General features: G+C 52.6%; 1 protein-coding gene across 1 annotated transcript; it reads right to left on the minus strand.

Moving 5' to 3' along the window:
• Positions 1-16,553: 16,553 nt before the first annotated feature.
• On the minus strand, positions 16,554-22,660 carry FGF8 (fibroblast growth factor 8). Its single transcript, XM_060404591.1, has 3 exons — positions 21,572-22,660; positions 18,263-18,369; positions 16,554-17,437 (listed from the first exon to the last, which is right to left on the minus strand). Exons 1-3 carry the CDS (start codon positions 21,939-21,941, stop codon positions 17,147-17,149), a joined length of 768 nt encoding a protein of 255 aa, XP_060260574.1. The 5' UTR covers positions 21,942-22,660; the 3' UTR covers positions 16,554-17,146.
• Between the last annotated feature and the right edge of the window lie 3,134 nt (positions 22,661-25,794).

Here is a 25,794-nt window from a genome sequence, read left to right on the forward strand (position 1 = left end):
ATGCAATAGCTACAGTATTAACATCTATGAGTGCAGTGACCAAATAATTTGCTTTCCAAAGTACTAATTCTTGTCCCAACATAGATGAACCTTGAAAACATTATGCTAAGTGAAAAAAGGCTGACACAAAAGGCCACATATTGCACGAGTCCAAATATATGAAATGTTAAGAATAGGTAAACCTCTAGGAACAGAAAGTAAGTTAGCACTTTCCAGGGGTTGGGAGGAGGAAGTGAATGAACAGCTGATGTGTATGAGATTTCTTCCTAGAATGATGAAAAAGCTCTGGAATTAGATAGTAATAATTGCACAACTTTGTCAATATACTAAAAACCATGGAAAAAGATAGCGGTTATAATTGCACAATTTTGTCAATAACACACAAAAAAACTGAATTGTATGCTTTAAAGGGATAGATTTTGTGGTATGTGAATTATATCTCAACTAAAGAGAAAAGATGGGGGAAAGGAAGAGAAATTATATCTCCACCTAAAAAAGAAAGTTTGTCATCCAAACCACTGTCAAGACATTGTGAGATATTAATAACTACTCTAGGATATATTGCATAAGCCAGGATATATTATCAGTCCATCTAGAGATAATCAACCTGATCCCTGGATGCCACTTGCCTTTACGTCTTCCCTGAGGGATTTAAAAGTGGCCTAGAGTCTACCCAGACCAGGATTCTCTGGCCACCAAGCACCCATGGACCATGTGAATTGGTGTTTTCATTCTCAGCATTTCTGCTCCTAAATTCCCCAGGCCATCTGAGATTCTGTTTCTTCTTGAGTGACCCTCCTCGTTCATAATAAGCTTTAAAGGTTTTCTCTACTGTGATATCTCACCCAAGATTTATCCTCTCATCCATTCATTCATCAGACAGTTAGATGGTACCTCCTGAGTCAGGCAGTCAGTAAAGTGGCCCAGGAACAGAGATGAAAAATTCAAGTTTCCCTGCTTCCAAGAGTTCACTTTCTCCTGAGAAGGCTGACATTAAAGTGAAAGGAAGTAGAACCACTTATGAGATAGAAGAATGTATTGGGTACAAGGAGGCCCAAAGAAGGGGAGGGTTAACTCTTCCCGAAGGGGGGGTGTCTAGATGCCCACCACTCGACTCCCCAGAGGCACTGGGGATGGGCCTGAATGTGGCACCCCACATGAGGAAAGCAGCCTTTTCTGCCTTAGGTTTCCTTTCCCACATCCCCCCATCTCCGTGGTTCCTACCCCAGGGTGGGCCTTGGCCCCCAGCAGCACACTGGGTCACTACCATTCACAGCTCTGGAGCCTCTTTCCTGGGGTTGACCCAAACTCCAAACTCCAACTCAGACTCCCATTCTTGGGATGTCATCTGGATCTTTCCTTCCTAAGTGCATTGTGTTCTTGCCCACTTTTCTGCCCACTCACAAAGGCTTATAAGGTTAAGCCTCTTGACCAAGGTCACACAGCTGCTTAATAACAAAAGCCAGGCTAGAACCCAGGTTGAGTCCTGAAAGTGAAGTCCTTCTGAGCTTCCAGCGAGGGGTTTTATTTTCCTAACAAATTGCCTTTAACCAGGAGAGGGAAACCCCAGTCAATCCTAAGTCAGTTTTTTGTTTTGTTTTTCTATGTTTTTGCTTTAGCTTTCAACCTAGGCCAATCCAGGGGTGTCAGGGTGGTCCTCAGTAAGTGATTAGCAACCCCCCTACCAGGGTGCATGTCAAGGTCTCAGCACAAACACCAAGCTGGAACTTCTGATCACTCATAGCCTGCATGTGTAACCCTAGGCCCTGTGCCATACTGCTCAGAACCCACAAGCCAATGGTGCGTCTAACTAGGCAGAAGGAGCAATGGGATTTGTTCCCACCTACCACAGAAGAAAGGTTCACACTCGGAGGAGGTGGAGGCAGAAAACCTGGGAAGTTAAGCACTTGGGTTTTAAAGCCAAACAAGTCTGGGCTTAAAGTGAAGGAAGGTGTTCCTTCCTTCTCTGAATCTCAGTTTCTCCAGTTGGAGAATGGAGGTAACTTATTTAGGGAATAAAATCTTCCTGGGGATAACCCTTACTGCAGAGTAGTGTCGTGAGGATGAAATGAGGTGAGGCATGTGAGCGTGCTCAGCCGCTATGTCATGTCCTACTCTTTGTGACCCTATGGGCTGTAGCACACCAGGCTCCTCCATCCATGGGGTTTTACAGGCAAGAAGACTGGAGTGGGTTGCCATTTCCTACTCCAGGGGATCTTCCTGACCCAGGGATCGAACCTGTGTCCCCTGCATCTCCCCCATTGCAGGTGGATTCTTTACCGCTGAGCCATCAGGGAAGCCCTGAGGTGAGGTATGTAAAGGGCTTATTTAAACAGTCCATGGTAGATAGTAAGCACTTAGTTATCATTACTATTTTCTTTTCTAAAATTACTTCTAAATCTTTAGAGTTCAAAACTCGAGATTGTTGGTCAAGTCTCCTCATGTTTATAGACCTATTATCTGACCCATAATGGCAAGGTCAAACACTAAGGCACCCAGGTTGGACTTCATTCATGTATTTACCAAAATTTATGAAGTGCCTACTATATTCCAAGACTAATTAAGGAATTATAGTTATCAATAGGTAGTTATAGCTCAGTGTTATCAACAGAATAATGTGCGAGTCCACAAAGAATTGCCTGGGAGATACTACAGGGAGGAGGCAATTTCAGGCTTTGAAAGGCACACAGCAGTTCATTTAGGCAGAGAAAACAGCATGCAAGAAGACGAATGCATGGCAAGCATGGAGTACTTGGGAAATGGTCAAAAAATATGTATCGCTAGACTCTCCCACAAAAGTGGAAAGAGAGAAGTTTGGAAAGTTGTAGTCAGACTTGAATTTTATACTGTGGGCAAGTGGAAACAGGAGATTTTTGAGCATGCAGGTGACTTGAGACAATTTTTGGCTTTGTTTAGAAATTTTTGCTTTGGCTGCCTTGTAGTAGGAAGATTGCAGAATGAGGGGACAGGGTAGAGGGTTCTGGCCTGCTGCTGCTCTGGCTTCCAAGAGAAGGAGGAGTGGGTTTCTTCCCCACTTTTTGCGTATACTTTTGGTTCATGTAAATATCACACAGGTTGTGACGGACTTTCAAAGACTTTCGAATTCTATCGTTAACAAAATAGGGTTGAGGTGAATGCCTCTCAAAGTTCTTATTGTCAGTAGTATTCAAAACTGGTATTGATCTTAGAATTAAGACTTCTGAGTTTTACCTCAGACTCCCGGTTAATCAGCTGTATGACCTTAGGCAGCAAGACTCAATTCTTTAGTGCCTTTTGCCTTCAACCTTCAATTCTTCCACCCCAGAAATTCCCTAACAACCATGTTGGAACCTGTCTTAGGTCACTTTTTCCATTACATTCTGCTCTGCATTGTTAGTCATTGGTGTGCTTTGCAGATTGGAAAGACTAGAGACAACAGATCTGGCTACAAATCCTGGGTCAGCCACTGAGAAGCTGTGTGGCTTGGGGACATTATTTAACCTTGCTCAACTCTAATTTCCTTCTCTGTAAATTCGGAATATCGATACCTAACACAGCAAGTCATTAGAAGATCAATAGAACGAATAATTCAAATAAAGTATCTAAACACAGTGCCTGAAATGTTAAGCTCTCACTAAAACAGAAGCGAAGATAGTAAGAAGAGGTGGCAGGAAGACGCAGAAGAACTGTTCAAAAAAGAGCTTCACGACCCAGATAATCATGATGGTGTGATCACTCACCTAGAGCCAGACATCCTGGAATGTGAAGTCAAGTGGGCCTTAGAAAGCATCACTATGAACAAAGCTAGTGGAGGTGATGGAATTCCAGTTGAGCTATTTCAAATCCTGGAAGATGATGCTGTGAAAGTGCTGCACTCAATATGCCAGCAAACTTGGAAAACTCAGCAGTGGTCACAGGACTGGAAAAGGTCAGTTTTCATTCCAATCCCAAAGAAAGGCAATGCCAAAGAATGCTCAAACTACCGCACAATTGCACTCATCTCACACACTAGTAAAGTAATGCTCAAAATTCTCCAAGCCAGGCTTCAGCAATACGTGAACTGTGAACTTCCAGATGTTCAAGCTGGTTTTAGAAAAGGCAGAGGAACCAGAGATCAAATTGCCAACATCTGCTGGATCATCGAAAAAGCAAGAGAGTTCCAGAAAAACATCTATTTCTGCTTTATTGACTATGCCAAAGCCTTTGACTGTGTGGATCACAATAAACTGTGGAAAATTCTGAAAGAAATGGGAATACCAGACCACCTGACCTGCCTCTTGAGAAACCTATATGTAGGTCAGGAAGCAACAGTTAGAACTGGACATGGAAAAATAGACTGGTTCCGAATAGGAAAAGGAGTACGTCAAGGCTGTATATCGTCACCCTGCTTATTTAACTTATGTGCAGAGTACATCATGAGAAACGCTGGACTGGAAGAAACGCAAGCTGGAATCAAGATTGCCGGGAGAAATATCAATAACCTCAGATATGCAGATAACACCACCCTTATGGCAGAAAGTGAAGAGGAACTCAAAAGCCTCTTGATGAAAGTGAAAGAGGAGAGTGAAAAAGTTGGCTTAGAGCTCATCATTCAGAAAACTAAGATCATGGCATCTGGTCCCATCACTTCATGGCAAATAGATGGGGAAACAGTGGAAACAGTGTCAGACTTTATTTTTGGGGGGTTCCAAAATCACTGCAGATGGTGACTGCAGCCATGCAATTGAAAGACGCTTACTCCTTGGAAGAAAAGTTATGACCAACCTAGACAGCATATTCAAAAGCAGAGACATTACTTTGCCAACAAAGGTCCATCTAGTCAAGGCTATGGTTTTTCCAGTGGTCATGTATGGATGTGAGAGTTGGACTGTGAAGAAAACTGAGTGCCGAAGAAGTGATGCTTTTGAACTGTGGTGTTGGAGAAGACTCTTGAGAGTCCCTTGGACTGCAAGGAGATCCAACCAGTCCATCCTAAAGGAGATCAGTCCTGGGTGTTCCTTGGAAGGACTGATGCTAAAGGTGAAACTCCAGTACTTTGGCCACCTCATGCGAGGAGTTGACTCATTGGAAAAGACTCTGATGGTGGAGGGGATTGGGGGCAGGAGGAGAAGGGGACGACAGAAGATGAGATGCCTGCATGGACTTGATGGACGTGAGTTTGAGTGAACTCCAAGAGTTGGTGATGGACAGGGAGGCCTGGTGTGCTCTGATTCATGGGGTCACAAAGAGTCGGACATGACTGAGCAACTGAACTGAACTGAAAGAATATTTACGTGAACATACTACACACACATACACCCACAAACGTACTGTGGTCTTAAACATTATGAATATATTATCTTAAAACATTTATGAATGTGGGCTCAGTAACAATATGGATATGATACATATACCTTGATTTTCTTCTCTTTAAAAGGTAATGATGCTATCTTGACTCATCTGCACTGAACAGTTGGAATAAAATTGAAAAACACACCCATTTATAATTGCCTGTTTGATATCTGACTATTGTGTGTATGTAGTTTCTCCTACCAGACCATGAACTCCTCAGGAACAGGAACAAAATCATTGCTTTCCCTGTGGATGAGCGGTAAAGTGGAGCCCAGGTCTTGGTCCCAGGGAGTGGGAATAATCCTTTCTAAGGCCCACTTCCCACCTGAAGCCAGTCCCCAGGTTGGGAGGTGCCCTCCAGCCCAGTCCACCACCCACTCTCAGTTGCCTCCTTTGCTGACTACACAGGCTCAAACACAGGCATCACAAAAGTTGACTTCAAGTTTGTCCCTGAACACAGTATCTTAGCCCAAGCCCCAATCACTAATGACAGCCAGAAGCCAGATCCTCAGATGCCCAGATGTTGGGGAAACAAGCAGGGATCATCAGGGTCTCTCTAACCTCAGGGCAGAACCAGTCCTTGGTGTCGACCCTAGAGGACAGTCATCTTGGAAGTCTGAGTTAGGGGGGCTGCAGGCGAATGGCAAGCCCACAGCCTCTGACCAAGCTTCTGGCCTTCAGCACAGCAAAATGACTCCTGCTCAGAGCGCAAAGCTACCTGCCACTTGGCAGTACCCGACAACAGCCCAGTCCCCAGAACCCTGCCCCACCACCTTACCTTTGCCTCTTTCATAGGCCGAATGGACTTCAAGGCTCCTCCGGAACAAAACATCCTGCTGGGTTGGGATTCACTGTCAGCCGTCAGAGCCACACCAGGGCAGTCTGGTAGTTCAGCCGAGAGCCTTGCCTTTGCAAGGGACTTGGTGGCACAGTCACTGGACAGCCTGGAGCTGCTCTGGAGGTGGGAGAAAAGACCTCCTATTGGCTTCCAGAACATGCCAAGTCCCTGGCCCCCCGAGGTGCCTTCTAACCTACATATGAAGCCTTCTTCCTCAGCCCACTGAGGGCTTCTTCCTCAGGACTCTGGGCTTCCAGACAGAGTCGGGGAGGAACCCTCCTAACAACAAGAGCAGCCTTTCACTGAATGTCTCCTCTGTGCCAGCGCTGCTCCAAGCGCCTTATCTGGGTAACCCTTTTGGCCCTCCACCTGTAAGTAAGCACTGCTATGAATCCTGTCTTACAAATGAGGAGACTGAGCCCAGAGCAGCGAAATCACTTTCACAAGGTCACCAGGATCCAAACTGAAGATACGACCTCTCATTGCATTTGTGCTATCATACACAGTGGCTTCAGGGGGAAGAATGAGTTTATTTTGAAATTCACTAGGGTTCTTGAGCTTGAACAAGAGATTTTAAGACTTCAGAACCTGGTGTGGCAGAAAGCACTTAAGCACCTCAAAGTCCAAAAGTCCCGGGCAGATCCTAGGTTAACCACTAACTAGCTCTTTCACTTGAGGCCAATTGCTTAATTCGTCTCAGCCTTGGTTTCCCTGATGGTAAAATGGCAATGGTTGTACTGATCTTACAGGGCTATCGTGAGGTTGAGAAGTAACACCTGCAGCACCCTGGCACCTGATGGATGCTCAGTAAATGGTCACTGTGGTTATTACTCCTCCCTCCAGCCCCTTGGGTTTGCTGGCAAGCCCGCCACTGACCGGCCCAGCGGCCCTCTAGAGTAAGTGGAAGCAGCTGGGAGGGGGCAGGGAGGTGGGGAGGGAAGGGGGCCGCTTGAGGAACTGCAGGCCAGCCCTGAGGGCCTCACAGGGGATATTGGCCCTGGCCACAGGTGCACCAATTACTCTCCCCTGGAAAGCCTGGGGGTGCCCTTCCCCCTCGTTTTCCCACTCGGCTCCGCTGACCTCTGGTTCTGCAGCCGGTGGTGGCAGCTCCCCAGCACCAGTCCGCTGGCTGGCCGTTCGTCTTCAGGTTTCACGGCCTCCCTGAGGCTCCCCGTGCTTTGCAAGTTTTCCCTCCCTTTCCCGGCCGCTTCCCGGTTAGCCTGGGAGCCTCTCTGTGGCAGCTCGGGTTTCATTCCTGGGAGCTTTGTTCCAAATGGAAGTTTCTGGTTGGGATAATCCCTGGGTGTGAGTGGTCAGTGCAGGAAGAGACAGGAGCCTCTCTGAGAGGCTGTGGGAACAGGCCCGCTTGTCCAGGTGCTCTGAGGAGGGAGCAGGGCTGAGGGGGTGGCCTGAGCCCACCCAGCCCTTTCTCTCTGGAGGGTCCTTGCCACCATCTTCCCCTGAAGGCCACAGAGGACCCTGCTGGGCTCAGGGCCCCCGTTTCCCTCACCACCTACCCCACTGGGGATGTCAGGCATGGAGGGGGAACCTGAGGGGGTCCCAGCCCCTGAGCTGACCAAAGCAGGTATCGTTTACACCCATTTTATGAATATGCCTCTATACAGGTTTTCCTCAGGAAATAAGGTTCTGCCACTAAAGAATTTTTGAAAACAAATAATCTAGGTCAAATCTTTACCTTCTAGATGAAGAAATTAAGGTTCAGGAAAGAGGGGTTTCCGTGAGGATCCCACAGACACTCATTCTCAGCTCCCATCTTCTCTGTGGGCCTTTCACGACTCAGTGCTGACCCTCTGCAGCCCACGATATGGCAACCCCAGGCTTACTTGTCTGTGGACCCCAACACCGGGGGCTGCCTGAGGCGGGGGTGGGGGGCGTGCCCTGTCCTTCTCTGAGCTCCAGTGACTCAACAGTCGGTCTGCATGGGACAGAGTTGGGGCTGAGAGGAGTCAAGCTGAGCTCCATCAGAATCTCGAGCTAGCATGGCCTCAGCCCCGAACCATCAGCCCTCCTCCCAGAACCCCTTTCCTCGCCCAATCCCCGCTGTTCTCTGTCTCAGCCTTTCCCACACCTCACTGGGGCTGCCTGTCCAATAGCAGCTGTTGGCTCTGGAAGGGAAACTTCGGGAGTCAGGGGTCCACCTCACTTACTCACCGGTGCCTCCCAACTCTCGCTGTAACACCTGGCACAGAGGAAGTGCCCAGTGGACTGGCCATGTATCCATGTGAGGCCCTGGGGAGGGAAAGAGGCCGGAGCCAAGATAAGGAGCCTTGATTGTTGGCGCTCTGGGTTTTCCGTGCACTTCTCTTTGAATTCTTCCTAACTCCGGACAACTCAGACTTGACTCTCTCTCCAGCTTGCTGCCTTGGGGCTTAGGAGAGGGAGGCCAAGTCGGGCAGAGAAGCAGGGCGGGAAGCACACCCCACCTTGCAGGACACCAGCGTCTCTACGCCCTCACTTGTCCCGGTCTCCCAGCCCGGGCTTTTGCCTGGCGCACCTGCTGGGTGAGTGGAAGGGAGAGCGAAGCCAGATGTACGTGCTTGAAGGCCGCACCCTTCATCTCACCCACCTTCATGGCTACCCTTGTAGATTCTGCCTCCTCCCCCTAGCTCCTCAGGGTGCTGCTTGGATGACATCGTGGTGCACATCTGGGCTCCTAGGACCTTAGCCCAATGGGCCCTCCTCCAGAGCCTGTCCCCACAGCAGCCACTATGTATCAGGACACTCTTCAGGACCTCTTACACACTCCAAGTGACAACTCTAGAGGGTGGAGCCTGTTTCCCATTTTACAAGTGGGGAAACTGAGGCCTAGAGAGGTTCATTCAGTCAGGGAGCAACAAGGCCAGGATTTAACTTATCTCCATCTGACTCCAAAACCACAGCTGATTTCTGGCTGGTCCCAGTGCCATTTCTCCAAATTCCTTCTCCGACTTTGCTGAGGCTTGCGGGGTGGGGCTGCAGGTGCCTTATTAGTGTTAGTGGTCAGTGCAAACTCCAGGAGTATTGGGGGGAGTAAGAGAAGGCTCCCTTCCCTTTCTCTCTGTTTGCTTTTGATGAAACTGCCCCCACCTGGAGGTCTGCTTCCTGGGTGGGCTCCTGGAAAGGGCCCACCACCACACCAGACCCCCGCCACCCTCACACACCTGTGCACATTCCCATCTTCCCAGTCTCCCGGGGGGCAATAATAACCATCCAGACACTGACTGCTTAGGCCCTGACCCTCCTCCCTAAGCACAAACTTTTAGCCTTTTGGTCATGGCTCACCTTGTCTTCAGCTTTTATCCAGAGCTCCACCTACCAGTCATGCCTAGCTCAGGAGTACCCCTACAAGTTACTCCCTCTTAGGAAACCCCTCTTCTACTGGGCCCAGGATCCCTCACCCCACCAGGGAGGATTGAGCCTGGATTAATGGAAGTGACTGGAACTTGAGCCCAAGGCAGAGAAGTCTGCCCCAACTCTCGGAAGCCCAGCATCCTACTGACCCGGCTATCCTATCAGAACTTTGATCAGGCAGATCCTACATGGTGTATTACCCACGGTGAATGTTTTATGAGCTTACTCTTCATTGCTGAAGGCTGCAGGAGGAAGGCAGAAGAAGGGAATGATACAGAAAACCCAGGGAGCAGCTAGGCAGGGAGAGAAGGTGGGAGGGGGTGAAATGGGCCAGTGCAGGTTATGCTGGGATGGGGATTTCTCTGTGAAGAAGGATCTAGCGAAAGTTGGTCATGTTCATGTCTGTCCAATTGAAATGATTAAATGTCGGTGGCTGGAAACAGGGAAGAGTCCAAGAAGGTAGAGTTTTGAGCCTGGCTGTTTGGCAGCTGTGTGTCTGCGGGCAGACAAAGGGGCAGCTGGAATTTGGTGTTGGCCCTGGCTAGTCCTGCCCTTGAAAGTCACTGGCGGGGTCTCCAGGTAGTTGGCTTGGGTCTCAGGGCCCAGTGCCCCAGCTCCTCGAGGGCTCACCATTCCACCACACCCAGGCTCAGGCCCAGGTGTTTTCTGGTCCTCTGTACTCAAGGTAGGAGGAGCCTCAGACAGTGCTGAGTTCTGTACAGGCTTCTTCCAGGCTGACCTCTTGTTTGAGCATCCTCTGCCAGGCCCAAGCTAGAGCCCATCTGATTCTTCATGATGGGAGACCTGGCCTTAATCCCCAAGTGCCAAAGCTTGGGACCTCACTTGGCATAGGATCATGCCCTGACTCTCCTCCCCCCATGTCCTCCCCCGAGCATACCTAAAGGAGGGAAAAGGAACGCAGATCCAAAAATCCAACCAGTGACCCAAACTTGCTTTACTAACATCTGTCATCTGCATGGTTTCCTCTAGCATCTGCCAACCAGGAGAAGAGGGGCATGCATGAGGGTCAGCTGTAGGGCCTTCCCAGATGGACAGTTAGTTCTTGAGGGTCAGCAAGAGATCCAGATGGGGAAGGAGGGCAACCAAAGGGACCTTATCGGCACAATCTCCCACAGTAACATGGGACTTGGGGATCCTTCAGAGTTCTTGCCAGCTCCCCATCTGTCTTGCTACCACTTACTCCTCCTCTCTCCTCTGCTCTCTCTGGCTCTTAATTCCCCTTCACTCTCTCCTTTTAAATCCTCTGGTTGCTATAGAAACCCAACAGCAGGAAAGGAAGCAGAATCTGAGGAGGTTCTGAGACATCCATCCCAACAGACCCGCTTAGATGCTCGTTTGTCAGGTTCTGGAGATACTCATTTCAGCTTGAGAAAGTGGGGGTGAGCTTGTACTGGAAGCCTTGGACCCTCTTTAGTAAGACTATGATGTCCAGATGGGATCAGAGGGTCACCTATCCCAGGACCATCCTCAAGTCTCCCTGACCTTCAGGCATTTCCTAAATCCTGACCCAAGTCCCAGATGCAGAGAACCCCCAACCCACCTTCTCCATTCAACAGCCTCCACATCTACTCTTACTTTATTAGTTGATTGCCTCAACCAATGTTAAGTGAATACCTACAATGTGCCAGGCATTGTTCTAGGCAGTAGATATTCATCATGAACTGAGTCAAAGTCCCTGGTTTCTTGGGAGGAATAGGCTGACCAAAAGAGAGTAAATAAATAAAACACAGAGAATGTCAGATAGTAATAAGTGTAATAAAGGAGAGAAAGCGGAGAAGGACAGCAGAGACCTATATAATGAGCAGTAAACCCTCCAGTAACCTAGAGGAAAAGTATTCCAAGCAGAGAGAACAGCAGTCAAAGGCTCTGAAGCAGATGGGAGCCTGGCTGGTTTGAGAATCTAGGGGGAGGTGTGACCCAGATGCAGTGGGTGAGAGGGAGAAAGGTTAAATCATTCAACTAGATAGATAGACCGGGGCCAGAGCGTGGAGACCATGAAGGCCATGGAAAGGAGTCTGAATTCAATTCTTGATATGGAAGAAGCAACATGATCAGATTTGGGTTTGGAAAGTCTGGTTACTGAGTACAGAAAAGATTGTGAGGGGAGATGAGAGGAACCAAGGAGAGCATTTAGGGGGCTGTTGCCGTAAGCCAGACAAGAGCTGATGATGACTTAGAGCAGGGAAGTGGCAGTGGATAAGCAGAAGAGTAGATGGGCTAGATCTAAGATGTGTTTTGGAGGTAACGGCAGTGGGATGAGAGGCAGTGGGAGTCCAAAAGAAGAGTCAAGGAGACCCCCAGGTGAAACCAACACCCTCTTGTTAGTTGGCCACTTTCTCCTGGCCCTGTGACTTGTCAGGGATAGGAAGAAACTGAGAGAGTGGATGACAACAAAACTCTATCCAAACCCCACTTAAAGCTTTGGGCTTAGAAACTGTTGCGCTTTTCCTATATCATCAGGACACACACCCTTTTGGTTTTCCTTCAACCTACCTCACAGGCCACAATATTTGCTGATTCTCCCCTTCACACTGACCTCTAAATGTTTGGAGGATACCGCAGCTCAGACTTGGCTTTCTCCTCTTCTCTAGCTATGCTCACTCCCTGGGAAATCCATTCCATCCCCTGGCTTCAAAATTTGTGTGTTGAATACTCCCAACTTTATATCTTCACATGAGACCTCTCCCTTGAATTCCAGACTCACATACAACTGCCTACTCAACACCTCCACTTGAATATTTATCTAGTCAGCTCAGACTTAACATATCCAAAACTAAACTCCTCTTCTCTCAAAATCATCCCCTTCTAGAATCGCCTCCATCTAATAAAGGACCTCTCCATCCTTTCAGTCACTCAGGTTAGAAACTTTGGAAACCCCTAGACTCCTCTTTTTCTCTCACAAACCACATTCATCAGCATTTCTCTACTTGCAAAAAAAAAAGTCCCAAATTCCAGCCTCTTCTCAACACCTCCAATCCCCTATCATCTCTCGCCAAGATTACTGCAAAAACTTCATAACTAATATCCCTTACCCCCCTACCACCTATACTCAACACAGCAGCCAAAGTAATCTTGTTACTAATAAAACTTAATTCAGATCATGTCTCTTATTTACAAGGCAGAAACAGAGACACAGACGGTGAGAACAAGCATATGGATACCAAGGGAGAATGGGGTGGGGTGGGATGAATTGGGAGCTTGGGGTCAACACACATACCCTATTAATTCTATGTATAAGATAGATAACTAATGAGAACCTATTGTGTAAGCACAGGGAACTCTACTCAATTCTCTGTGACTTAAATGGGAAGGAAATATGAAAAAGAGGGTATATATGTATAGATACATAGGGGCTTCCCTGGTAGTTCAGATGGTCAAGATTCTACCTGCAATGCAGGGGACCCAGGTTCAATCCCTGAGTTGGGAAGATGCCCTGGAGAAGGAAATGGCTATCCACCCCAGTATTCTTGCCTGGAGAATTTCATGGGTAGAGGAGCCTGGCGGGCTATAGTCTGTGGAGGTGGCGCAGAGTCGGACAAGATTGACCAGCTAACACACACACATAGCTGATTCCTTTTGCTGTACAGGAGAAATTAACACAACATGGCAAAGAAACTATACCTGAATAAAAAGTGTTCTTAAAAATTCAGATCATGTCCTGCTGGTGCTCAAAACCCCACCAGTGGTTTGCTGTCTCATGTGGGCTAAAGTCTTTTCAAGGGCCCTACGTGACCTGACTTCACCACCGCCTCTTGTACGTCTCAGCGCAGCTTCCATCATCCCCCTGCCCCGCTACACTCACACTGCACACGATGTACCTGGATCCTGCCTTCACTCTGCTCCAGCCGCACTGGCCTCCTTCCTCTCCCCCTAATGCTTGAAGCTTGTGCTTGCGGGTCCCTCCACCTGGATGGTTCCGCCCCCAGATAGGTGCAGGTCTGAGCGCCATCAGGTGTCTGCCTAAGCGCTAGGTTTTGAGCTAGGTCTTCTCTGACCACCCTACTTAACATTGCCATGACCCTGCCCAGCCTTCCACACGCATCCCCTCTGTTTTTCTCTGTAGTGGTTGTCAGGGTCTGATAAACTATATACTGTTTGTTCTCACTCCACTCTTTACCCTCCTACTAGACTATGAGCTCCATAATAACAGAGGTTTGTCTCTTATTTCCAGCTTTGTCCCTTCTACCTAGAACAGAGCCTGGCACGTAATAGGCACTCAATGAATAGTGACTGGAATAAATGAATTACAGAAAGACCTGCAGTCCTCAAGAGGCAGCCTGGGTCTGGGAGTTAAAACCTGACTTTTTCATACTAGTTTTCACACTGGCTCTGTGACTTCTGGGCCTCAGGTTGTCTATATGTAGAAGGTGGAGAACTCCTGGGGTCCTTTGCTGCAGCAGCTTTCTAGAAGGATGCTTGGCCATAGCCTCACCAGTGGCCATTCAGCTGAGTGTAGCAGGTGGGGATGGATAGGACCTGGCAGAGTGAGAGGAGAGGCCTCTCATATATCCTTTCTAGTCAAGGCTTGGGTGGAGTCAACACTGGATTTGAAATGAAAGGCAAACTTCTAGCTTGGACTAGGCTAGGCTCTGGAAGCCGCAGGTAGGAAGGAATGGGTAAAGAGGTCCAGTCCTGCCTGCTGAGCGGGGACAAGCAGAGGCCTGGCCACCAGGCCTGCGCTCCTCCTTATGGAGAGCTGTCCATGTGAGGGCCTTATGAGAATCACTGCTGTAAGAAGAAGAGGAAAGGGGACCTGGGGAGTCAGGGTGAGGTGAAAGCCGGGAAGAAGGAAGACCTGAGGGGATCACCCAGACCCACGCATAGGCCCTCAGTGAATTCTGGTGGGCAGGCCTCCAAGCATGCCTCAGCCAGGCCCCAGGGCTCTCACAGCCAGCACCCACTCCAAGACAGAGCATCAGGCCTTTTGGCTGTGGAAAAACCCATTCCTCCTCCCTTTTCTGGGCCTTGCAACAGCTCCCTGCTTGTTTTCCCCGAAATAAATGGGCTGAGCATATTGGGCCGGCAATAACCCCTTGAAATCAGTTGTTATCACAGTTAACAACCAGTTTGGCTTCAGTTCAGGCTGTTAACTATCAAACCACTAAGTGCCGGTAATGATTGATTCTTGGCCAGTTGCAGCTTGAGTGGGCTGTAAAACCCTATTAGTGAGGGTTCTGTGGAGGCAGCAATGCAAAGATAAACAAGGTGGTGGGTGCTCTGGCCCATCTCTGCCCCATTGCTCTGGCATCAGCTCCCCAAGGTCCCTTGTCAGGGGTCCTGCTGGGAGTCAACCCCTTCCCAAAGCCCCAGGCCACCTCGAGGATCAGGTCACCACCTTGCTGTCCAAGTCTACTCCTCCACCAGTCATCTCTCCCTTCTCCAGGAGTCAGGCCCAGCTCTCTGGACAGCCCACTTCTCCCTCGTCACAGCCATGGCACAGTTCCACCCCGCAGCCCCGGAGCACTCAGGCATCCCTAGCCAGGGGGCTTCAGGGTAGCTTTGGCCTAGCTGGTGACCACCTTGGGCCAGCCTGGTCCCAGGATCACAGGCAGGGAGAGCCTGGCATTCCATCCACCCCCTGGACTCCCTCCCACCCTGTGGTTTCCCCCAGGAATTGCTCTCAAACAAATGAGATGTGGGCAATTACTGGGCTGGGGGCTGGACAGGCGGCCGTACAGATGAAAGCATTTCCTGGACGGTCTCTTCATTTGCATGGCATCAGAAGCTGCTCAGAAGGTGTGACTTTTCCCACAGTGAGACCCCAGCTCCTTGCACAATAAAGCCAGGCTGCTCACCCAGAATTAATTAAAGGGGGAGGGGAGGGGATGGAGCAGAAGGGGAGGCACTAAGAGCTGGGGGAGCTGGAAGAGAGGTCCCACACCCCTGGTACCTGTGCATTGAGAGAAACATACTCTATCCAGAACCCTGCACCCCCACAGCAGGTCTGAAGAGGCCCCATGGTACCCCAGCCTATTCCAAGGCTTCCCAATGAGCCCTGGGATTCCTGATCCACCTGGATGGTCTGAGCTGGAACTTGCAGCTGCAACTCTGAGAGACCCACATGGTCAGGAAGCCTTGGGTTGCCCTCCAACCAAAGGCACCAAAGAACCGAGACCCAGAGGAAAGAGGTTTCTGGACTGGTCCAATAAAGAGGGCAGCATAAGTAGCCAGAATGAGAGGCCTCAGTTATGATGGCTGGGCCAGATCTGACCTCAGGAGATCTGCTGCCTCTGGGCTTGGGCTCTGCTCAGGGTGGTGGGATGCCAATCTCACTGGTGCACCTCTGAGAACCCACCCCCCCCACCCGCACAGGCCAGTTCTTTTACCCATGCCGTGAATGACCTGCTCTTCCTTCCTCACAGGCTAGTCCTGACATACCACCTGCTGCTTCTCCTCCTGCCCAGAGTTCAAGTTCTGCTCCAACTAGAGTTCTGCTCTAGGTTTGTAGCGTCCCTTCCCCCACAATCAGTTCATCTCCCTTTAGGCCTGGTCTCTCCAAGGTTGGCAGCCTCTCCCTGGACCTCGGTCTCCTGGGCTCTTTTGCAACATCTGAACTCAGCACCTTCTGCTCAGCACCTTCACAGCTTTCTAACTAAATATCCCAGAGTGAACACTTTGTTTCAGGCTGCAAATGACAACACCAGCTTCATGGTGTCCCACCCCACCCATCCCACACCACATACCCACACCTTGGACCCTGGCAGTTGCTCTTTTCTTGCATCTCTGGAGTCTGATACTCAGAACTAGAGCAGGCATCTCTGACCTGTCTTCCCCACACACCAAGGCACACAGAAAGGTGCTTTTTAAAGGACTCACTGAATCCATGATTAGCTGCAGTCCTAGCAGAGTCATCATTTCTGACCCAGAGATGGCCTAGGGAAGTGTTACCATCAACTCCGATTAAGAGTCCATGACCAAGAGGCCCTAAGACCAGTTAAGAGCCTCTTCTTGCCCTTTTCCCTGTTTCTGTTCTCCCAGGAAAACCCCTCCAGTAACAGGTGTGGATCCTTAGGTGGAAGCGAAGATCCAGTCAGAGCTGCTGCCTGATTCGCTGCAGGTCTCAGCCACTGGCCACCTGGGGCAGCGCAGGGGGAGGGGGCTGACCCTGGCAGGACCCACTCTCCAATACACGTTTTGAATTCAATTAAATAAATATTTCAGTCATTTAATAGCAGCTAGTATACAACCATCCTCCACTGACACCTGCCCTTAAAAGACCCGACCTCAAGTTCCAGTCCCTTCCCTCTCTGCCCCCAGTGCAGCGGAGCCCGACGGTCTAGCAGTCTTGCCCTGCAGCTGCTGGGGTCCCAGGAGTGCCTCTGCGGGATGAGAAAAGGCCCCCCACGCTCAGGAAACCCCCCAACGAATCCCAGTCTAGGCCACTCCCAGCCGAGGTGAGAGTGAAGAAGTCAGACACCACAGCTGAGTGGAATACAAAAATAGAGCCTCTCTTTTGTTTTAAAAAACAACAACAACAACAACAGAAAAAAAAAAACCCAACAGCAAACAATTATCCACAACTAGAGCCCGGGGCTCTCCCGGCTCCTCCCCAGCCTTCAGTAGCGCAGACCTCGTCCTGCAAAGAGGAAACCTGGGCGGGGAGCAGCGGGGAGGGGCCGGCAGGGCCTATCGGGGCTCGGGGGCCCAAGTCCTCTGGCTGCCGCGCAGGCTGCGCGTGAAGGGCGGGTAGTTGAGGAACTCGAAGCGCAGGCTCTGCTCGGTGGTGTGGTGGCCGCGGGGCAGCCGCTTCATGAAGTGGACTTCGCGCTGGTGCTGCCGGGTCTTGGAGCCCTTGCGGGGTCGGCCCTTGCGCGTGAAGGCCATGTACCAGCCCTCATACTTGGCGTTCTGCAGGGCCGTGTAATTGTTCTCCAGCACGATCTCCGTGAACACGCAATCCTTGCCTTTGCCGTTGCTCTGCAGGGTGGGGGGCGGACACGGTGTCACCCGGCTCTGTCCGGAGCCCCCTCCCATCCTAGGCAGAGGGCAGGCGGCCCCAGACAGCAGGTGGGCACCCTAGCAGATGGCAGGGTGGGCACCCGCTCTCTAATCCCTCACAACTCACAGCCCACCCGGCAACTTCCTGTCCTCCTGGGTAGCAGTGACACATGGCTGTCTACAGAGGGGCTGGGCCCCAACACAGGGGCAGAGAGGGGGCCCAGCCCCTGCCCACCCTGGCCTCCTGCCCACCAGTCTGGCCCAAACTGCTAGCACCCGTTTCCCCAGCTGGCCCCCTCAGCCATCTCAGGATGCTAACCTGCAGCCCCAGGGCCACCACCCTATGCCGGAGGGAAGGCTGGTGAGGAGATGCAGAGCCCCAGGCCCCAGAAGCCAGGGAAGCGGGGAGCTCGAGGCTGGAGAGGAGCCGTGACTAATGGGGCCATTTCAGAGCTCGGCTGAGGGGCTGGGCCCTCAGCTTACTGAACATTCCAAATGCTGGTACCATGTAATTGGACATAATAGCAAAGCAATTTGGCGATTTGTTAAAAACATATATGGAATTTACCGACACCCCCTCCCCAGCCCCTTCCCTAGCCTTCCTTCTTCCTTCTTTGCCTTTATAGCTTTTCATCTCTCAGTTACCTCCTCCCTCACCTCCTCCATGCCCCCCCCTAATCATTAGGTAACCCCAAGGTGGCCCTCTGCCTCTCTGCCCACCTTGCTGGGATCCTGGAGGAGTTCAGCCAGCCCAGCCTGCTCCCCAGGCCCCAGCCAGTCTTTCCCTTCTTTCTAGGACCTCACCTTGGCAATCAATTTCCCCTTCTTGTTCATGCAAATGTAGAGGCCCGTCTCAGCTCCTCGAACTCGAACCCTGCTCCCGAAGGTGTCTGTCTCCACGATAAGCTTTGCTGTCAGGAAAGGTTGGGGTGGGGTGGGAGTGGTTATTGGCAGCCTCCTGACCTCCAATGCTCCATGTCCCTACCCCAGCTGGCCCATCCCAGAAGCAGATGATCCAAGGGCCAGATGCCCAAGCTGTGGGCTCCAGACACTAATATGCTGTGCAACCCTGGAAAGGTCAAGTCCCCTTTCTGGGCTTCAGGCCCCTCGCCTGGTTTTACAGGGGGAGAATGGATGAGATCATGGTGTCTGAACTGGTTTATGCAGAGGGGTCTTAGAGCCATCAAACTGAAGACCCTCTTTTATAACCAGACAGTAATGACTTTTGTGTCGAGGCTTCAAGTAAAATTTAATTTGACTAGAATTCCACTACCAATCAAAAGATCTATGAGGATTCTTCCAACTCAAAATATTCTATGCACGCGCCTCACAGGTTATTACAAACATCCAGGTGCAGTGGTGACCTCCACTCCTGAGGTCAAACATAAAAGCACTCTCTCTTGCTTCTTGATACCTCGGGTTCCAACCCACAGCCTTGGCCACCCCCGGCGACACCCTCCACCTCAACCCACTCCACCCCACCCCATATCTCCCGCCCTCCACCCCAGCTCTGCTGAGACGGTGACAGGGATGAGGACAGCTCCCCCTCCACACACTGCCCATGGCCGGCTGCTTTCCTAGAAACTCAGACACCAGCTAGGAGGATACTCTCTCTTTGCCATACTTCCCAGTCACTCCAGACCCCAGCCCCAGTGTTCAGAAATCAGTAATTCAATAGTCTTTTCTCTTGCACCCCCTCTAGCAGCACTGGGCTTCTTACCCCAGTGACCAAACATTTTCTGTAGCAGAGGAGAAGAGAAAATCATGTGTGCTTGATTCTCACTCAAGAGCCAGGAGACTGGGCGCTGAATCCTGTGCCTTCTTACCCCTTCCCTTAGACAGCCCACAGAAGCCCTGGCCCCTGCCCACTCTGTACACCTCCTCCCTTTGAGAGTGGGGACCAACTTAGCTGCTTGGGATGGTACCAAAGGGGCTGGGTCTCCTGCCCTCCCTCCTTTAGCCTTCTCCCTCCTTGAGAAAGAAGTCTGGGGACTCCCAGGGCTACCTCCCAGCTTATTCTGACAAGGTGGCACCTTCTCTGACCCTGAAACTAATGGGAGGTGATGGGCACAGGTCAGCAAGGCAGTCCTCACAGCCCAGCCTGTGACTGCCTGCCTCCCTTTGCAGAAGCATAGAGCTGGGACCCAGTAGCCAAGCCCCCAGTCTGGCTCCAAGTCAGCCAGGGAAATGCAGCTGCCACCTCCTCTCCCACCCAGTTCCTCTTGGATCCAGCCAGTCTGCCCATCCCTTTCCTGTTCTGCTTTTCAGGGCAAGGAGCAGCTATTTTTTAAGGGCCAAGAAGGACATCAACTGGAGAAGAGGGGGGTCTGCCAAACAAGGCAGACATGAATGGAGCCCTCTGTCCCTTCCTGGGACCCATAAGGAAGCCCCTGGGACTTCTCTGCCATTCTCCCCCAGATTCTACCTGTCCTGGCTATACACCCTAAGCCTCTGCTCTTGGGCCCTCCAGCTCCTGCTCCTGCCCACCAGGCAGGGACCAGGGAACCTGGGAAGCCTCCTATAACTGTAAGAAGAGAAGTGGGCATCAGACCTCTGATGTCTGAAGATGAATCCCCCCATGACCAGCTTAGCTTCTTCTTCTTCGCTCCCCAAACCCCGAGGATGCTGGACCATTTGCTCCAATGGAGCAAACCCAGGAGGGGCCAGGCATTCATTCCCTTTCCTTGGAAGCTGAGAAGGGCAACGAGCAGCCAGTTTGAAGGGACAAAGGGGCGGCAGGCTGGCCCTACCAGCCCAGCAGGGGAGCTCGGCCACCGGGCAGGCCACCCCCACCCCCACCCCCACTGCAGAAAGCCCCCACTCTCCTTCCTGGATGGAGCTGGGGAGCTGGGGCAGCAGTTTACAGCGGCTTTCCCGACCGGGCTTTTGGAAAGCTTAACATTTTCAAACCTATTCTTCCACCCCAGTGACAGATTTATCCCAGGAAAATTATGTCTCCTTCTCCAGCTTTGAAGGGAAGTCAGCTACGTCGATGCAGAAAAAATGCAGCGAGACATACTCGATCCCCCAAACTGGCTCGAGAAGAGGAGAAAGTATTCAGGAAATGTTAAAAAAGGTGAAAGTAAGAAGAGTTTTAATCGCTCTGCCAGACGCGGGGGTCTCTCCAGAGATTCATAGAGAACAATCTTGAACCTCTTTTTTAACATTTACAGACTTGCAACTCCTTTCAAACTCCACATCTGAAAAAAAGGCTCGTTCTTTTTCTGTTTTATATCATTCTTCATTTTTCTTCTTAGCTCTTAAAATGCTTCACCTTTTTATTACATTTTAATAGAGTCTTCCCCTCTCCTTTCATGCTTGTTTAACTTGGTCATTATTTAAAGGTTTTTAAACTCACAATAATCGCTCTCTAAAAACAACACCAGCCGCCCAGAGGACTTGCTTTTCTCTTGGTACATCCAGGACTCTGGAAATTGGCCTTGTTTCAAGGCAGGAATATTGAATGTTTTAGAAATCAATCAGTCCTCAGCCTCTCCACCCCACAGTAGCTCCCTGTACTCACCACCCCACCGGGAGCCAGGAGCCCCGCTCTGACCGACCGCCTGGGTTCCTGGACAAGTGAAGTGGGGAAGGCCCCTTTCCTAGCCTAGTCCCCATGTGTAATTGACCCTCCTGATCAAAGTATTTAAGGTTCACAGTACACCGCCCCCCCCCCCAACCTGGGAGAGTTGAGGGGATTTCTCTCCCTTCTCTTTCCCACTCTCCTTTTGTGGGCCCTGGTGACATATCCTCTTTCAAGAGCTTCCCTTAAACCTGGGCCCCCTCCCCCTGAACCCTCTGCCTCCACCTGCAGTGGGGAGGGGTATGAGAGGGGGAGGTGGAAAGGGAGATTCCTGGATTCATTCATCTGCTGGGCAGGGAAAGGGCACCTATGGGCCAAGTACTCCCCAGGGTCCCTTCCCCAGCCCTCTCTTCTCCAGCTGACCCCCAAGATGTTTGTCGGCTTAACTCCTTCCCTTCTGAGCTGGGGAGCCTACAGGCCTCAGCTCAGCGCGCAGATGCGACTGCTGGGTCCCGTCACAGCAGGCCAGCCTGGGGAGGAGGGGCGTGCTCCGCAGGCTACCTTAACCCCAGCGCAGTGCAGCTCCTTACCGAAGGGGTCCCCGTCTTCTGCCATGGCGTTGATGCGCTTGTTGGCCAGGACCTGCACGTGCTTCCCGCTGGTGCGGCTGTAGAGTTGGTAGGTCCGGATGAGACGGCGGCTGAGCTGATCTGTCACCAGGCTCTGCTCCCTCACATGCTGTGTAAAATTAGGTGAGGACTGAACAGTTACCTTTAGGAAATTGAAAAATACACAACACGCCATTATAATGCTACCCTGCCCAGGGGCCCGAGTGGCCCCCATCACCCGGCACCTCCCTCCACTGCCCCAGGCAGCCGGCAGGGGCTGGGGTCCCCCCAACATGCCAGTTCGGACCACCCCCACCCTACCCAGGAAAGTCGGACAGACCCAGTCTAGCATGGATGCGCCCGGGATGGGGAAGGATCTGGACCCACCTGTTGGGAAACACCCTGGGACTCCCGGCCAGCTCGGAACAGGGAAGCGAGCTCCCTGCCCAACGCAGGCCCCCCGCCCGGGCCTTCCTAGAAGAGCAGGGCGCTTTTAAGTCGGGAGGCAGCGCGGCCCGACCCCTGACATTTATAAAGACAAATTCACGGAGCAAATGTGGAGACCGCAGAAGCCCTGGGCACCTGGTCTTTCGGCCAGACCCGCCGCAAGTCTCTCCAGAGAGCCGCGGAGAGGGTCCCTGAGGCCGTCACCGGACCTCTGACATCGAACGCCCCCTGCCCCGAATGCCCCCTTCCTCGGCGCGGCCGGGACTGGCTGCCGCCGAGTTCCCCAACCACCCCCACCGGGCTGGGAGGCGTGGGAGACAGCGCCGGACTCCGAAACCTCGGGTTCTAGCCTCGCGCGGCTCACAGGCTGTGTGACCTGAGGCCGGCGCTACCTCTCTGGTCCTTAACCCCTCCTCGGGATAGTTAGGGGTTGCTGTTCTAAGATGCTTCCCAGCACTTCCAGCCCGCCGCGCGGCCGCGGGGTCGGTCCTCTTGCCCCCGCCTGCCCGACCTCGCCCCCCGGCGTGCCCCGCCGGCCCCGGCGCAGTGCGCCTTACCTGGGCTTGGAGGCAGAGAACCAGCAAGTGCAACAGCCTGTGGGAGACAAAAGCGGGCGGGGAGAGAGGGGCGCGGGGTGAGTGGCGGGCGGGCCGGCGGGCGCGCGGCCGGGGGCGCGGGACGGCGGTACTCACAGGCAGCTCAGCGCCGAGCGGGGGCTGCCCATGGCGCGCGGCCGGGGAGCACCCACAGCCCCGGCGGGATCTCGCCGGCTCGCGGGAGGCAGCGGACCGACGAGCCGAGGGCGGCGGCGGCGGAGGGGGGCTCGAGGGTGGCTCGAGGCCGGGAGCCGGGGCGATCGGGACGCAGCTCCGCGGGTCCCAGGGAATGTCGAGCTCGCCGCGCCGCGCCGAGTGCCTCTGCGCCGCAGCCGGAGCCGTTGGCCGCTGGCTGCTGAGGAGCCGGAGCGGGAGGGAGGGTAACGGGCCGGCAGGGGGGGTGGGTAAGTGGGAAGGGAGGGGGAGGGGTGGGGGCGGGGGGCGCCGCACCGGGCGCGAGGGGGGAGCGCGGGGCGGGCGGCCGGAGCCCGCAGCCCCCGGCTGGGAGCGGGGGCCCGGACGCAGCCCGGGGCGGGGGCGGGGCGGACCGGGGCGGGGCGGTCGGAGGGTCGGGGATTGGGGGTCTGGGTGAGGGGAGGGGTCTGGGGACCCGCTGCAAGGGGCGAGGGCTGCCTGTCTGGGCCCCTCTCCGCATCCCGGACTTGTCCCCTTGCGCGTTCTTGGGGTCCAGGCGTGCGGGGATGGGGGCGCATCGGGCCGCCCACCCTGTGGAGTCCCGAGACCCTCTGCTGGGGCTTCCTGGACCCCCCGGGCGCCCGAGTGGGAAGGCGCCCGGTCTCCACCGTGGGACCCGGTCCGCTTAAGCCTCAAGCTAGACAGCGGTTCTCTGAGCCACCTACTGTGTGCTTTGTCTGTCTGGGGCTGCCGCCTGCAAGTAGCCTCCAACACTGGGGTGAACGCTTGTGCGCTTTCCTCTGGCAGTGCGCGCCTGTGAGACCGGGAGCCGACAACCACCCCCATCTTTCTGCTGAGTACCCTGCCTTGCCGGTCTCTCCTGCATCGCTCAGTCACCAAGAAGGCCCTGAGATCGAGAAACATCTCCTTTCCTGCTTCCTGCCCTCATTATCACCATCACCCCTGCTCCTGTCCCTCCCGCCCCCAACACGCTAGACTGAAGCCTGACTACACCACCCAAAAAGGAGAGAGCCCACCCATAGGGAAAACCCCAGTCACTTGCCACCACCATGCCCTCCCCAAAGCGGCAGGCAGTGGGCGCAAAAATAACCTCAGCTGCTTTTCCAGGAAAGAGGCTTAGATCCAGGTTGCCTAGTCTTTTTCGCTCAGACTCCCATTATTTGTGCACTGAACAGGTATTTACACACCTACTGTGTGCTAAACCTGGACTGGTGCTTTGTCAACCCTGGGGGAGGGGGAAGTATCAAAGAAGGTAGTGAGTTGTCTAAGCCTTTCCCAGCCACCCATTGCTTCCTCCAGGGGCTTCAGGAACTCCCGAGGTGTGGTGCTTCTTTGAGAGCAGCTTGGATGGGCAGAGATGCCCTGAGACGGAAAATTCTAGGGAGCAGGTGGAGCCACTGATGCTTTGCCCAGCTGCTGCCCTTGCCCAAGACCTCCCCTGCCCTACTGCCAGCCCCCATGTCCTTGGGGATTGGGCTGGAGGGGCTGGGGTGGCCTCAGGAAACCATGAGACCAGAGGCAGCACAGCCAAGTTCTTCCCCTTTCTCTGTGGCCTGCCTTTCCCACTCCCAGCCATAGTGCTAATACTGAGCAAGGTCTAGGTGGGGAAACAGAATCAGAAGACTTGTCCCAATCTCATCCCTCCCCAGAGAAGCAGACTCCCTGAGCTCACCTGTTACTCACTTGAGTCTGTTCCCTCAAGTGGCTCTTTCCCACCCAGACCTCCAGGCAAGGACCGTATCTTACTAGCTCAGGAGAGCAGGGCAGGGTTCTGCAATTCTGTATTTAATGAATGAATAATGGGGAAACTGACTGAACATTTAGACCTCAGTGCAGGTGGGGCCTCCCCAGGGAGACTTACTTGCCTTCACCACCCTCCCAACAGATAAGAATCATAAACACCACCATTTATTGAGCACTTATATTTGCTAAAGGCTGTCTGCACCATCTCCTCTCAACCCCACTGGGAGTTGGGCACTGGGGGAAGACAAGTGAAGTGGGCTCCAGTACCCACAGCCTAGACCAGCATTTCTCCTTCATTTGAGCTCCTCTATCAAGAAGTTGTTGGGTGTCTACATTCCCAGGTACACTAATTCAAGCAGGCAAAATATTTACCATCTCAACCTCATGCCCTGCACATAGGAGGCCCTTGAATATGTTTATTATTTGTATGCATTAATAAATAAGTGGAGAGATGAGAGGCAGAGGATGAAAAGGGTCTTCTCACCAGGGACCAGCCCTCTGAAAACAGTCTGATGGGAACAGCAAGGAGCAGGACCCAAGCAGGGGTCAGGGCATCATCCAGCCCATCCTTAGTGTGTGTAGTCCTGGAGTCACAACCTGAGTCACTCTGGGCACCTGCCTTTCCCCAGAGTGGGGGGTGGAGACTATAGCACCTGGCTCAGACCAGAGTTCAACCCTGGTTTGGAGCCCCCAGAAGGTTCTGAAGATGTTGGGCTGAACCTCAATGATCTTAATCCACCCTCCTCACTCTCCCCCAGAGATGGGCCACCCCAGGCCTAAACATGTGGACCATCAATCAGGGTTTGAGTCCCACACCCTAACCTCTACCCCGGGGGCCTATACAGACCAGAATTCCTCTACATTTTGAGAACTTCCCCCAGCTGGGTCTTCGTCCACTTGAGGAGATTCTTCTCATATCCCCAAAAGTCCCTGTCCCCAAAAGATGGGGGAGGGGGTGTCAATAGGGACACCCCCGCATCAGGCGCCGGGTACGGCGAGGACACACCCCCGTGAATGACAGATGTAAATACTCCATCGGGGCCCCAGCAGGCCGTTCTCTCCTCCCTTGCTCTCACTCGCCTCCCGGCCGGCTTGCTCCTTCCTTTATCTTATCAAAGCCCCGTAATTACAATTGCTATTTTGTTTCCTCAAATCTGCAATCAGAGCTCCCTGGCCCTGATGAGGGAGCGCCTGTCAACCTGATCGCTGAGTGACAGGCCGGCCACCTTTCCTGGCCGTCCCCACACTCCTCAAACACAAATA

The sequence above is a fragment of the Ovis aries genome, chromosome 22 (assembly GCF_016772045.2).
Source record: "Ovis aries strain OAR_USU_Benz2616 breed Rambouillet chromosome 22, ARS-UI_Ramb_v3.0, whole genome shotgun sequence".
Classification (NCBI taxonomy): Eukaryota; Metazoa; Chordata; class Mammalia; order Artiodactyla; family Bovidae; genus Ovis; species Ovis aries.